The sequence below is a fragment of the Chiloscyllium punctatum genome, chromosome 40 (assembly GCF_047496795.1).
Source record: "Chiloscyllium punctatum isolate Juve2018m chromosome 40, sChiPun1.3, whole genome shotgun sequence".
NCBI classification, from domain to species: Eukaryota; Metazoa; Chordata; class Chondrichthyes; order Orectolobiformes; family Hemiscylliidae; genus Chiloscyllium; species Chiloscyllium punctatum.
The window spans coordinates 8,146,523-8,161,841 of NC_092778.1; the positions used below are offsets into that span (position 1 = coordinate 8,146,523).

General features: G+C 39.1%; 1 protein-coding gene across 1 annotated transcript in view; it reads right to left on the minus strand.

The window, feature by feature from the left end:
* Positions 1-714: 714 nt before the first annotated feature.
* The window catches only part of lmf1 (lipase maturation factor 1), a 492,498-nt gene continuing 477,893 nt past the window's right edge, over positions 715-15,319 (minus strand). The window contains exons 8-9 of the mRNA XM_072559267.1: positions 13,232-13,344; positions 715-1,914 (exon numbers count right to left, since the gene is read on the minus strand). Of these exons, the coding sequence (XP_072415368.1) occupies positions 1,749-1,914; positions 13,232-13,344 (279 nt within the window). The 3' untranslated portion in view covers positions 715-1,748. The remainder of the gene's footprint in view (positions 1,915-13,231; positions 13,345-15,319) is intronic.

The following is a 15,319-nucleotide window of genomic DNA, read 5'->3' on the forward strand; positions in this document are numbered from 1 at the left end:
CAGAGGAGTAACATATCCCGATCATATGGCCAGTAAAGTCCATTTTGTTATTGGGTAAAATACTTGAGTCAATATTCCCCATTCTGAATACAGATAGTTTTATGTATTGCACCCATGAATAAATATCAACAGGCCCAGAGACGTGGTAATAACACAGACTAATGCAGAGTAGGTGAGGAAGTCAGAACTCCATACTGATCTGGGAGGGTTTTCAGAGGAGCAGCAATTTTCTAATCAGTGCTTGGGATGCACGACAGTTGCAGTACTCACTATCAGCAGTCAAAGCTATCTCCCTATTCCAGTTATCAGCTCTCCTACTGCCATTTTGAAATAAGTAGGAGGGTGCAGTTCATGGTTTTACTGGTCATCATCACAGTCATAAAACTTAGGAAGTCATCTTCTCAATGTGCTATATCTTAATCGATTATTTCCAGTCGATAGTTGCTCCTGTTGCTCCTGCTCCTGTAATACACTTAAGAAATAACAGGAAATGCATGAGTTGTTAGAAATTCTGAAAACAGCCTCCAACAATCTCAAACATAAGCAGAATCCATAGTGTGACTGGTAACATACTCACAAAGGAACCACCTAACCCCTGAGGAAACAAGAGATTTTAGGATTTTTTTTTCTAGAATGAGCAAGATCCATTTGATAGAATGATTGATTCACACATGGAACAAAATTGTTGAAATTACAGAAAGAAAAACTATTCAATTTCGATGGTCCCCAGACTCAATTTAATGTTGCACATTTTTACAGCATCATTATGCACTTACAATCAAAACAGTTCAATACAATTCTGGGTTTAGCATTACTGCTGACAATAGGCAGAAAGTGGCACACTGTGTGGTGGGCTTGGGAAGAGGCAAACTTGAGACTTGGGTCAGGAAGGAAACCAAGATGGAAAATGGGGAATACCAATCTCACCTTATCTAAAGGTCAAGCGGGGAATACCACAGACAAGCAGGTTCATCCAGGAAAAGGACAGACCAGTAGGCTGAACCTGAACCTAAACAGAGATGCAGGCCAAATGGGAAGACACAGACTGAAGTAGCTTAAGAAGGCAGCTTAGTACTAACTTCCATAGGACAAATAAGAATAGAAGGTAAATGACGACCCAGTCAATGATGCCCACATCGTGTGAATGAATGAGAGAAAATCAGGTTAAAACAAGAATCTGAGAATGGGTGAACTGAGGTTCCTGTGACTCAAAAGCCCTGTATTCCCTTAATTCTAACTGATTGGAGAATGGTGAAGTTATAACCCTCTTCAACCCCACCAGTGGGACAGTGTAATGTTCTTTCAGTACATTTATCATTTTTCCACCTTACTGTCATCAATAATTTCCTCGTCTTGCTTCATAACTAATCACTGAGGCAAGAGCTGCACATTATGAAACCAAATAATGGACTGAAATACACAGATACCCAGATAAAAATCACAAAACAAAATCTGCAAAAACATGGAAAATTTGGACACAGTGAGAACTGAAAATTGGCCAGAAATTCATTCAAGATAACATCAAGTGTTGAAATAGAGTCCGACATGAAAATATGATGTTTATTCCATAAGGTTTAAAATCAAATTAATTACATTTTTGATAATTATCAATCATGTTGATTCTGTGAAATGTACATTATGTGCTTCACAGTATGAGGTGAAATGTTTGCAGTCCTGAGGTACCATTAAGGCGATCTTTGCTGGAAGCCTGTAGTTCTCCCAGAGGAAACATCCCACTTTGATAGGTCTCACTGAATTGGCCAGTCTCGTTCCTTAAAGTACTTCTTCAAACCTTTCAAATTGACAGGTGGGAAATACGGGCCAATCCGTTTCCGAATCCACCACTTCCCATCTGCCGCATGGTTGCCATTGGGCTGGCTGAATTTGTAGCGATAGTGTTCACCCCTTACCCACCTGCCAACAGAAGGTGGTATTATTATGGATAGATATTGGACCATCAGACCTTTAAACTTATAGTGCCATTCCATTCAATCATGACTGATCCATACTGTAATGGTCAACTTTGGTTCTGTATGATTTAATAAGTTCACACAACAAAAATGTATCAATCTGAGTATTTAGTTTGCCCACCCAATTTCACCCACCCCAAACTCCTCAGACATTCTGTCTTCAGTCTCAACATGTAGGAGGGACCGTTCCAGGTTTCCACTACTCTGTGTGAAGAAGAGTCACTGCCTTTGATATCAAAGGCTACATTTAACTGAGGAACCCAAGCAAAACCGGAGATTTAGAAAAATAAACACCTCTGCAGGAATTCCTCAGGGAAGTGTCCTTGGCCCAACTATCTCCAGCTGCTTAATCAATTACATTCCTTTCATTTTGAGATTAGAAGTGGGGATATTCGCTGATGACTGCACAATATTCAATACCATTTGCAACTCCTCAGATATTGAAGCAATCCATGCCCAAATGGACAATGTACAGGTTGGGCTGACAAGTACCAAGTAATATCTATTCCACACAAGTGCTAGGCAATAAACATCTCCCACAAGACTTACTGTGGATGCCTGAAAACGTGAATAGGAGTAAACCCATTCATTTAAATCCGAAATTTTGCTTCCCGACAGCCCCCGGTCCCTGGTTCTAGAAGGTTCCCTATAATATGTTCAGGCTGTGGTAAACCACAGGTAACGGAAACCATGGAAAACGATTCCGTGGATATGGAGGGGGGGGGGGGGGGGGGGAGGTCTGTAGTGCTGTGACACACTAATGGAGCATGTTGTACTTGAACCTTGGACTCCTGGCTCAGAGGCAGGACTATTACATTAGTGGTACAGTACCTAAACCAAAAAAACACCTTCAGCCAGTCAAGGGCTCTCTCAATTACTACCTTACAACGATAGCCTACATTTTTAGTCAAGTACTTGAAGTCGTCCTGAAACAAGTACGATTTGACTCAGATGCGAGTTTTACCGACCGAGCTACAAGTAACACCAGAATCACAATGGTAGTGATCCTAAATTGAAGATGAGAAAACCTGCAAAAGCTCCCATTAGCAAGAATATCTGTTGATCCCTGCTGTGCAATTGTAAAGGAAGGTCTGAGGTGAACTATGATGTATCTAATAGCCAATGAACAGCTAGAATTTGGTGGGTGGGACTCAAAATAGAAAATGGCAATCTGGGCTCTCCAGAGAGAGTCACTGTCTTCAAGTGGACAAAAAGAGGTCAATTTAAAATAAGAACTAACAGGTTTTATCTGTTAGTTTTACAAACTTTTGTAAAAACCTTTTAATCCACCTTTATAACCATGAGGCTTAACAATGCTCCCCCCACCACCAAACTACAAAAAAAAGCACATGCTCCCAACTTTACAGGAAGATGTTAGTTCTTTAAAAATGGTGGTGCTTTAAAACGGCAAACCTCCTTTTCAAAAGGAAGTTCAAATTGTTGATTTCAATTCCAAAAGCACCACCATTGGGTGGTCTCTGCATACACAGATTAAAAAGGGAGATTAAAAAGGGAGCACAAGAAAGAAACTCTGAAGAGGTTAAAATAGCAGAAAGTTCATCGCCAAACTGTTTGGCACTGTACATGTAATCCTATAACTGCCTACGAAAAGGGGACTGTGGGTTTTTAATCTTTTTTGACGATTTTGTTTTGTTTAGAAAAAGGATTTGAATGTCAGCAATATTCTATCGTTATCATGGAGTAACCAGAAGTGAAGTAACACTTAATAAACAGAGTGTTTTATCTTCATTTTGTTATGACATGGTCAAATGCTGGGTTAATCTTTACTCCAGTTCAGATAATTCCTACTGTGCACCTGGCAGTTTGCGCTCATTAAAACTCGGGCTCACGATCTGGTGATCAGAGTCAAAAATACCCTCCCCCCCCACCTCCAATTAATATTCAAGTCCTGAGCAGTTTGTCAAACAAATCTATCTGCCATGACTGGAATATTTTAGAAGAGCAATTGACTGCCTAGTAACAATGATGTGTTCCCTCTCTGTCACAGAAAGGAATCATAAGACACCTTGGCTTCAGCATCAGTTAGGCTATATCTGGATGGTGGGGGAAGGATAGTTCACTGATCTGCTTAGTTCAGTACAGGAATTAGACTGCAGACATTCATGGAGTTAGCTATTTGCTACAACATGTCACCTTCTTTGGAATAAGGATGACTTGAGTTCAGAGGATGGCAGGATGGAAGCAGAGAGAAAGACAGAGTGACAGACATGCAAACAGCATCTCTTATTAGCTCCATAACAGCAACGTGATCATGGCGAGAAGAAACTATTGTTGTGCTATTGCTAGAGATTAATATTGGTGAGGACACTGGGAGAATTCCCGTCACTCTTCATTGAAAAAGAGTTACTGGATCCTTTGCACTCGCTTGAGAGGGTAGATGGTGTTTTGATTTCATGTCTCATTCAAAAGATGGAATGCCCACTAATGCAACACTTGCTTAGTATTGCACTGAGGGATCGGTTAGGGCTGTATGCTCCTGTCTCTGGAATGGGACGTGACCCTTTAATCTTCTGATCAAGAGGAGTGAATGCCACCTACAGAGTCAGAGATTTCAATGAACAATGATAACAACAATGTTCATGTTGCTTTGCCAGAAAATTCCAGATTTCAACTCAGCAACAACAGTGAGCAAATGCACTGAACCCATAAATCTGCATTCAAAAGCAGTTATTATTAAGGCCCAGTAATGTCAGAGCTACAATTTGGGAAGAGAACTTGAATTTATTGGCAATTATTTCATTTCTGAGTCAGATATGATTCATTTCATTTAAAAACATGTGAGTGTTCCAACCCAGGGGGTACATTATATCGAGCGATGATTCATGATAAAGCCACAGCAATCTGTTATTCCAAATGTACTCCTGATTTACATTTTGTTCTTTAATAAATGAGAAAAATACGCATTCATCCAAATACCTGCACAATTCCAGCACTTACGTTTCATGGTTATCTTAATCCAAGTCTTGAAAAGTGGGTCACTTATTGTGACTCTGCCTAACATTAAAGCCTCCAGCAACATTAACTCTCCCACAGTGGCACTTAATTGCCCTTGGAGAGAGTGCAGCACATACTAACCAGAATTACACCATGACTAAAAGGCCAAGCTATTAAATCAGGTTGCTAGATTGAATTTGTATTCCTTCAAGTAAAGATTGATGGGTGAGCTATTTTCTTTATTCTTTCATGAGATGTGGGCATCCCTGGCAAGGCTACAATTTGTTTCCAATCCCCAATTACCTTTGAACTGAATGACTTACTGGACCATTTCAAGGGCAGCTAAGAATTAACCACATTTCTGTTTGGTTTGGATATATATGTAGGTTATATCATATAAGGACAACACCTTCCCTAAAGAATGCCCGTGAACCAAATGATTTTTAACAACAGTTAATGATTGTTGTCAGCAATCATCATTATTGAGACCAACTTAATTTTTTGGACTTATTAATTGAGTTGAAATTCCATTAGCTCCCATGGTAAAATTTGAATCCATGCCCCTGAAGCATTAGTCCAGACCTCTGGATTGCCAGTTCCATGACTTTATGACTAACCACTACCTACTCTACTGAGGTAACGAAAATTATTAAAGGAGCTGATATGAATAGAAAGAAACTATTTGCACTGTTTGGAGGGTCCAGAACAAGATGGCACAAGCTTAATATTGGATCTAGTTTATACAGGAGTAGTTTCTGATGAAGAGCTTATGCTTGAAACGTCGACTCTTCTGCTCCTCAGATGCTGCCTGACTGGCTGGGCTTTTCCAATGCCACATTTTTTGACCCTGATCTCCAGCATCTGAAGTCCTTACTTTCTCCTGATATAGGAGTAATGTCAAATAAGCACTTCAAACAAAGCTTGGAGGAAACTTGGAAGACTCTCCCAAAAAGCTGTCAAGGTTGGAGTTCAGAAGAAAACTTTAAAAATGAGATTGTTAGTTGTTCATTCAGAAAGGATTTTAAGGGTTACAGAGCTAAGGCAGATTATTAGAGTTAAGACTGGCCACAAATGGATTGAATGTCAAACCAGTTTGAGGAGCTGAGTGGCATATTCCTAACCTCTTGCCAGGAATTTCCTGGTGGAAAGGTGTGGATAGATAATACCCCTCCTTTTCAAGAAGGAATTAGGTATATTTCTTAGGGCTAAAGTGACCAGAAGGTACGGAGAGAAAGCAGGAACAGGGTACTGAGTTAAATGCTAAACAAAAAAAACCAAAGAAATGTGGATGCTGGAAATCAGAAATGCTAACAAAAGTTGCTAGAAAAGCTTAGGTTTGGCACATCTGTGGAGAAAAAAAAAGCAGAGTTAACTGAAGTCCTGAAGAAAGGTCACGGGACCTGAAACGTTAACTCTGCTTTCTCCTCACTGATGCTGCCAGACCTGCTGGGTTTCTCCAGCAATTCCCGCTTTTGGTTCAGATATCCAGCGCCCGCAGTTCTCTGGTTTTTTTCCCATCACAATCTTATTTGATTCAATTAGATCACTTTTTATTCTTATAAATCCTCCTATGTAAAGCTGTTTAACTTCTCTTCCTAAGTCGTAAGAAAAGTCTTTCACCTCAGGAATATTGAACAAACCTTATCTCAACAGTTTAATGCAGCACAACCTCATTTTCAGAGGAGGCCAAACTGCACACAAGATGTGGTCTCACCGAGGCCCAGTTCACCTGATTGATAAACACTTCAAAATATTTATGCTTTTTAAAGTATAGATATTTTATCTGACTGACTAAAAGTCTAATCTGGATTGGAATTATTCATTTCACAGGACCCAGACTAGTTAATGTCTGAATGTTGTTGGGTGTGTTAATTGTTCTACTTTGAGAACTTTGGTCCATAGTAAATAATGGTCTTTTTTGTATTCGTTCTCAGCTGCAGAAAAGCTAACCTACATCTATGTTCCATTCTCCTTGCAATGAACACCAATATTCTATTAGCCTTCTAATAACTTGCTGTACCTGTATACTAATTTTCATGATTTTTATTGTGACCACTTACATTTCCGATTTATCTTCACTCTATTTGGTTTGACATATCGCTCTTTCCAGCTAAAGTAATTTCTCAGCGACTGTCTTAACTAACGGAGCCACCCCACCTCTTTTCCTAGCTTCTGATCTTTTCAAAATGTCAAATACCCTTCAATAATTGTCTTCATCACTTGGCAACTATGTCCCTGTAATGGCTATCAAGCTACATGATTTATTTCTGCTTCTAATATTAACTAATCCAGTTTATTATGAATGTTGCTCACTTTCAGATACATAGCCTTCAATTCTATCTTTTAACCATGTTTGTAGTTCTTGGCCTTATCTACTGGTGCACTCCTAAATTTCAACTCTCCGTGCTTTCTTACTATATTCTGGTTATCCTGACCCAAATCACTAATTGCTGTACTACTTTACTACTTATCTTTGATTCACTCCATTTTCTCTCACATGATCCCTCCCCTTTCACCCAACATAGAGTCATGGACAAAAACCCTTTGGTCCAATTCGTCCATGCCGACCAGGTTTCCCAAACTAAACTAGCCCCTTTTCCCTGCGTTTGGACCATATCTCTCTAAACCATTCCTATTCATATACTGTCCAAATGTCTTTTAAATGTTGTAACTGTACCTACATTTACCATTTCCTTAGGCATTTCATTCCATGTATGCAACACCCTCTGCATGAAAACATTACTCCTCAGGTTCCTTTTAAATCTTTTCCCTCTCACCTTAAATATATGCCCTCTAGTTTTAAACTCACCTACCCTTGGGGGAAAAAAAACCCTTTGCTACTCACTTTAGCTAAACCTGTCCTGATTTTATAAATCTCTATAAGGTCAGCCCTCAAGCTCCTACACTCCAGGGAAGAAAAAGTCTGGACCTATTCAGTCTCTCCTTTTAACTCAAACCCTTGAGTCCTTGCAATTTCTTTTCTGCACTCTTTCCAATTTAATAATATCTTCCAAAACAGGGTGACTAGAACTACATGCAGTACTCTAAAGGTGGCCTCACCAATGTTTGGCACAACCTCAACATGACGTCCTAACTCCTCTACTCAGAGCTCTGATCAATGAAGGCAAGCATTCCAAATGTCTTCTGCACCATCCTATGATGCCACTTTCAAGGAACTATGTACCTAAACCCCTAGGTGTCTCTGTTTGACAACACTCCCCAGGATCCTACCATTAACTGTGTAAGTCCTACCCTGATTTGTCTTATCAAAACTTACTTAAATTAAACTCCATCTGCCACTCCTCAACCCACTGAGCCAGCTGACCAAGATCCCACTGTACTCTTAGATAATCTTCTTCACTGTCCACTATACCACCAATTTTGGTGTCATCTGTAAACGTACTGACCATGCTTCTGATATTCTCATCCAAATCATTTATATAAATGTCAAGTAACAGAGAACCCAGCACTGATCATTGCAGAACAGCCCTCTCTGTTGCCCCAATTATAAAATATGCCAGAACAATGGCACCAACACAGCTCAGATGAAATTTGTCCCAATGGTACTGTTTTCACTTTCTCCAGTAATGGTGCCAGCGGCACAAGAATCACAATCAATCTATAAAATACATAATCACTTCTTCCATCTTATTTACCCTATGCAATTTGCTTGTGGCTCAGGTAATAATCTAGAGATTATTCCCTTTGAGGCTGTGCTTACTAATTTAGTCTATCTGTTCACAATTCTGAAGTAGAATAAACAGAACCTCTTTCTTTGTGCAATCAACATCTTCGGTACACACATGGATCAATGACAACTGGACCTTTTACGTTCCACTACAAGTTTCTTTTGAACCCAGAGTCCACACCATGATTCCTAGCCCTTGGACAGGTAATACAACCAGCAACCTTGGATTATTGCTTATGGCTTCAGAGAACAGTGGCTATATTGTCCCCTGATGCCATAACATGCAGATTTAATCCCCCAATCTCAAAGGCTTCTTGCACGACAATGCCACAGTCTGTTCACTCACATCTCGCAGCCCTCACTCTCAGCGATAGAACTGCAAGAATCTCAGGCCTCTTGGATAAATAAAAGAGGTGAAGCTCACCCATTTCTACCTGTCATACCCTCTCAAGCCTGACCATGACCACAGCAGACGACACTGCCCTAATGGGTGTGATGCTTGCTGGAACAAAATATCCAGATAACATTCTCTCTTCCTACTACATCAGTTGGCTGACGCTGAGCTACACATGTACGTATGAATCAGAAGTATCAATATTGAGCCTGCTCCACTATTCAATAAGATCTTGGCTGATTTGATTATAACCACAAATCCCTATTCCAGCCTACCCTTAATCATTTTTTAACCCCTTAACACAAATCTGTCTACTTCCATCTTAAAAATATTCAAGGTCTCTATTTCCACCACCTTTTCAGGAAGAGAGTTCCAAAGACTCTCAGCCTTCTGAGAGAAAAAAATATCACGCAATCTCTGCTTTAAATGGATGGCCACATATTTTAAAGTTCTAGGTTCTCCCGTCTAAAGCTCTTGAGCAGCAGACACTTACTGTAGATGTGGTTGCCTTGGATCATAGTGGCATCCATCAGCTTTTGCATACTGTAGCTGCACCATATAACCTGCCTTGCCATCTTTGTTAATTTATATATTTAATACTGCTAACAAACCTCATCGCACCAATAAAACCTCCCAATTAATTACTTAAATAATTAACTAATTAAACTATAATTACTATTAATTTCTGCAAGTTTTTTAAAAGATAAATGATTCTTTAAAGTGAATATAAATTCCAATGTTTAACTGCTAATGTAAAATTTTAGTTCACATAGAAATCCTTCCAGTAACTATGCTGATGTGCCTTACAGCAAGGTACGAGAAGGCTGCATTTGACTAGGGAACTGTCTTTTAATAACAGTTAGCATCTTCAAGGGAGGATAAGAGTTAAATCAAATCAACCAGAATATCATTTTCATAATTGACTAGGTTTTGGAAGGGTCAAGTTATATCTATGCTTCAGGTCTTTAAAGAATAGAATTAAGCACTTGCACACTGACTTTGCACTGTTGTTACAATCAGAGCCTTCAATAAGTTCAAGATACTTTCACTAACATAAGATCAGATCAGTAACAATCTTGTTTTACCTGAACAGAGATTAATTACTGACCAACAGCAGGTTGGGTACAGTTTTAAAAGCAACATTGACCATATTTGCTTCAAATATATTAATTTCTTTTGAGAATAATGGCATAAAACATGGGCAGAAATTGTTACACAAAGCAAGATCAGTCCTGGTCAGCCAATTACTTTGAGAGAAAAAAAAGACAAAAAAAAAATGCAATATACACTAAAAACCACACGGCTATATTCGTAATGTTATGCTTAGCACTTAAGACTCCTGACAGCTGGAATTAATTCCAGAGGGGAGCAGCTGCTCCTAAGCAACAGCTGGGAGGTTTTGGAGGGAAAACGTAATCATGTCTTGTGTCAGGATTAATGGTCTGACAGTCCAGCAGGGAGTTGGGCATCCAAGAGCAAAATTGAGCAAAGCAGGGGTTTTGCATCTCTTATTCTTTGTGTAGTCACTGCAAATTATTTACCTCCTGTAAAGTTTTCCTCTCTTTTCTCTCCAGTGCCTGGCTTGTGATCACTGCATTTGTATAAACACAACCATTGGTTTAGGTTCCTTTCATTATATTTATTCCAGTTTTGTGTTAGTTTGTGTTTAAAAAGGTAGAAAAACGCCTCTTCAAAATTTAGATTACAATTTTAATTTTCTGAAGGTTTCTTCTGTTTGGTTATTGTATTTGTTCATTTTCTTTCCTGTCAGTTTCCCATGCATCCTGGCTGAAAACAGGAAAAAGCCATTGAGACTTCGAAATAATGAAATGTATACCAGTAATGCTAAGTTAATGCTTCCTAAACCTTTCTCCCAATGTGACCGCATTGTAATGCCTCAGGCATTGTGAGACTCCTGAGTGAAACTGGAAGGTGTAGGGTTGAGTGTGTTCAGACTGGGGTACAAGGGGGTATTTATTGATGGGGGGGGGGGTGGCGCCATTGAGAGTTATTCAGTGGAGGGGGTCAGGGTTTGCAATGAAAAAGCATGAGACATACTGTTTTACAGGCAATGGTTCCTGCAGTAATCAGACATCAGTGAATAAGTAATTAAACTGCATCCACTAACAAAAAAAAAGCTAAAAGGGCTTTGCAGCTGTCCAAACTCAACCTGACCTCCCGAGCTGCCATTACTGCTCATGACCCCAAAATCTTGTCCCACAGGGGTCATGACCCATATTTTGGGTATCCCTGTGTTAAGCGATAAGTACAAACAGAAAGAAAGAAACAATGAACACATGTTTATATAGCAACTATCACGATCTTGAAAATTTCCTAAGCCTGTTGGATCTAATGTCGGAAACATGGCAGCCAATTTGCACATACACCCCTGTATTAAGTTTCCATGAACAATAAAAATATAAATATAAATAACCTGATATGTTTTTATTTGAAAATGTTGGCTGAGGAATGAATATGGAGCTAAAATCTTTCACAGTTGATTGAGAAGATAGACAGAGCCCCTCAGCTAACTTCTCAATCAAAAGATTGATAGTGCAACCCCACATCCTTCTTCCTGCACTGAACTACGAGTGACAGTCTAGGTTTCATAATGGAATCTCTGGAATGGAATTTGACCCTATAACTTCTGAATCAGTCAAAATCACTATGCTAAAGCTGAATGTTAAATTGAACTAAGGATGGTGATGTGGAGCATGTCAGAGTTGGGTGTGCACAATAGATTAAAAAAAAAGCCAGTGTTGTACATATAGAACTGTGAAAGGGTTCAGAAAACATTTACAAGGATGTTGCCAGGGTTGGACTGAAGAGACTGTTTCCATGCTGTATGTCTCTATGACCAAATGACCAGAAGACTATGGAAACTTGCTTCTCATTTTTCTTTGTCTGCACTCTCTCTTTATCATCAATTGTTCTCCCTCTAGCACAACTCACACCTTTTGCTTTCAGTGGGGATCAAATACTTGGAAAGATTGCTTGATAGGTATCAAGAATTAGCCACCTAGATCAGAGTTGCAGGCAACGCAGACTAGCTGAGGCCAACTACCTCAATACAGATCAACTGGCCTTCGGCCTATATCTCTCTAACTGCGTTAACTGGCTGAGCCACTGGGGAGCTGCCAGTTCACTCGACAATAATCAGCACATACTGTACTTGATGTCAGTCCATTCATACGTCAATGACTCCAAAAAGTTATTTACTGCTTGTACATGGGGCAGCACAATAGTGGCATACGTTTGGTTACATATTAGGAGGCTAAATCTGCCAATTTTTGTTACTTTGAAGTTATTATTTATTCCAAGTGCTTATCCATAGATCACCATAATTTATTTACAGACAGAAATTCACTCCAAAGTTAATGCCTCTATTAAACTGGCAGAAGGAGTAATTTGACACAGTAACCACTTGCGTTTATACAGTGCCTTAAAGTAGCAAAACAACCTAAGGCACAGACACAACTCACAAGCATGTTAAGCAATCATATGCTAACATGACTAACAGTTGTTCCTAGACTATGTACAAAATAAACAGGCATTGTGCTTACAGTAGTTTTGTTGGTGCCTAACTTGTCTGGTACTGAAACTTATTTTGTTTAATGAAATATGAATGCCTCAAAAGTAAATATCATACGGTATTCAAGCCTTTTTTATATGCTACATCATGTTTGTCAAACAGTGTCGCCAGCACAACAAGCTCCCCTTGGGATATCTTTTACTGGTTTTCATTTGACCAGTCTGATCAGAGATCAGATATTTATGCCCATTCTCTGCTCCCTATTTGCTTATTTGATAAATACGCAGCAGACCCTGTAAATAATGGAGCAGAAAAAGTTCTGACTGATAACAAAATTTATGGCTATACTTTTCCATGGTAGATGATGTAATAATTAACTATTAAAATATCACAATTGATTTGCAAAAGCATCAACTGACATTGGATATGTTTGTGAACCTGTGTTGTAATGTCATAATCCTGGAAATCCATCGCCTTTTATCACACGGATTGCAGTGGTTTAAGAAGCCAGCATTTTATCAAAGGTTAAATGAGATAGGCAATGACTCCAGTAACACCCAATTCTTGAGAATTAATTAAGAAAAGACCACATGGGATTCTTATTGACTGAAACTAAGTGAGGACTTCAGCTGAATACCTTACGCAATTCAACTCAAACAACTCCCAAATAAATCAAGGTTAGGACTACTTACCGTGGTGCTCCTTGATTCTGAAATGGATTGTGTGCTATTAGTGACAATACAAGGCTATCATTCATCAGCAGTCTTCCTGCCAAGTGGATTAACCATTCATTTTGTTCATAGGTCTGGAAAAAGAAACAAAACAAAACAAAAATTATTACCACACACCTTTCCAAAGATTGCAAAGCCTCAAGTTTGAGCCCTGATTGTGCTGCTTTTAGTCAGGCCAAGAGTTGGAGAATTACTGAGTGGAACAAAAGGGGGCTTTCAGCCTGGTTTGTACTCCTGATGCCTATTGCTGGCATAAAGGCAAAAGTACACTTTTGTGGTATTGAGTGACAGCACCAGATGATGTCAAATAACTTGATGTCCAGGCTTATGCATAAAAAAAAGGTGCTAGAACACAATTTAAAGCACCTGACATCGGGAAAGGATAACACCACAATCATGGCATCAAATAGGCTTCACGACAATCAGGTGTTTGCATGAATCTGAAGTCCTGTATTTCCCTACAACAGCCCTTTTCGAATCTCTCAGTCTGTCAGTGTTTTCGGTGTTGCGTTTATCATACAATATTATTGTGTGACTGCTTTGTCTGTTTGCAGTCTATGATAACATTGCAAATGTGTTCCTTTACATAATGTCTCTGACTTCACTGCAAATAGCAAATGTAACAGTTTTATTTCTTTATATTTTTACGTGTTTACGGGATTCAGGCAACACCAGCACTTATTGCCCATCCTTAAATGCCATTCAGAAGATGGTAGTGAGCGACCTTCTTGAAGTGGTGCAGTCCATGTGTGGCATAGGCACATCCATTTGTTGAAGGGATTCCTATTTGGGCAGGAGTCCCAGAATTTTGAACCAGCAATAATGAAGGAAGAGAGCAATGATGATATATTTCTAAGGTGGCATGAAATTTGGAGGGAGACTTGAAAGTGATAATATTCCTGCTTCTCTTGTTCTTCTAGGTGGTGGAGGTCATGGACTTAGAATGCCCTGTCAAAGGAGCTCTGGTGAGTTGTTGCGCTGCAGTGTTATACATTGCTGCCACCGAATGTCGCATTGTCTGCAAACATTGATTTTGTTTCTGTCTCCACAGCTGCTGCCAGACCTGATGAGTTCCTCCAGTACTTTGTGTTTATTTCAGATCACCAGCTTCCACAGAGCTTTGATACATCAGACCAAGGATTCAATGGTCATGAAAACAATGTCAGCTTTAACTGCCTTGAGAAAGAAGATTTGCTATGCCATGTCTTGGAAGGTGACCACAAAGGCAATGGAACAAATTTTTATTTAAATAAGATGAAGCATTTTAAGAAGCTACCAAAAATAGACGTGAACACCAAATTATTACAGGTATTTGCTTAATACAGCTTAACCATACTGATGCTGTTAAGATGGGCTATTTAATGGAAATTGTGACATCCTGGGAGACAAACATTAATAACTAACTTACCAACTAACTTAGTGCACAATAAAGTACTTAAAATGCTAAATGAAATATTTTGGATGATGTTTATGAAATCACATTACTATGGTGATGAATTTTCATTCTGTAGGGACACTGTGTTACAATTTTGACATTTCTAAGGTTGTCATGTTTTGGAATTGCGTTGTTAATTTATAATGAGGAGGTGTTGGACTGGGGTAGACAAAGTTAAAAATCACACAAAACTAAGTTATAGTCCAACAGGTTTATTTGGAAGAACCAAAACCTGCAACCCATTCTAAAAGATGAAAGACTTAACAATAATCCAGGTTTGTTCAATTTATCATTTCAGCTTCATGACACTGTAATCTGTTGCTATACATTCTGTGTCTTATGGTCTTATTCTCCACAACCACCTGATGAAGGAGCAGCATTCTGAAAGCTATTGCTTCTAAATAAACCTGTTGGACTATAACCTGGTGCTGCGTCATTTTTAAAGTTCTAAAGGTGGAAATAAAGCAAACTTAATTGCTATGCAAACAGAAAGTGCTGGAAAGACTCAGTAGATGTGGGAGGAAATGTGGACCAAGGAACAGAAATAATTTTTCAAATCCAATATGACTTCTTCAGTTCTCCCTGCAGTATTTAGCTCATGTTCAGGAATTTAA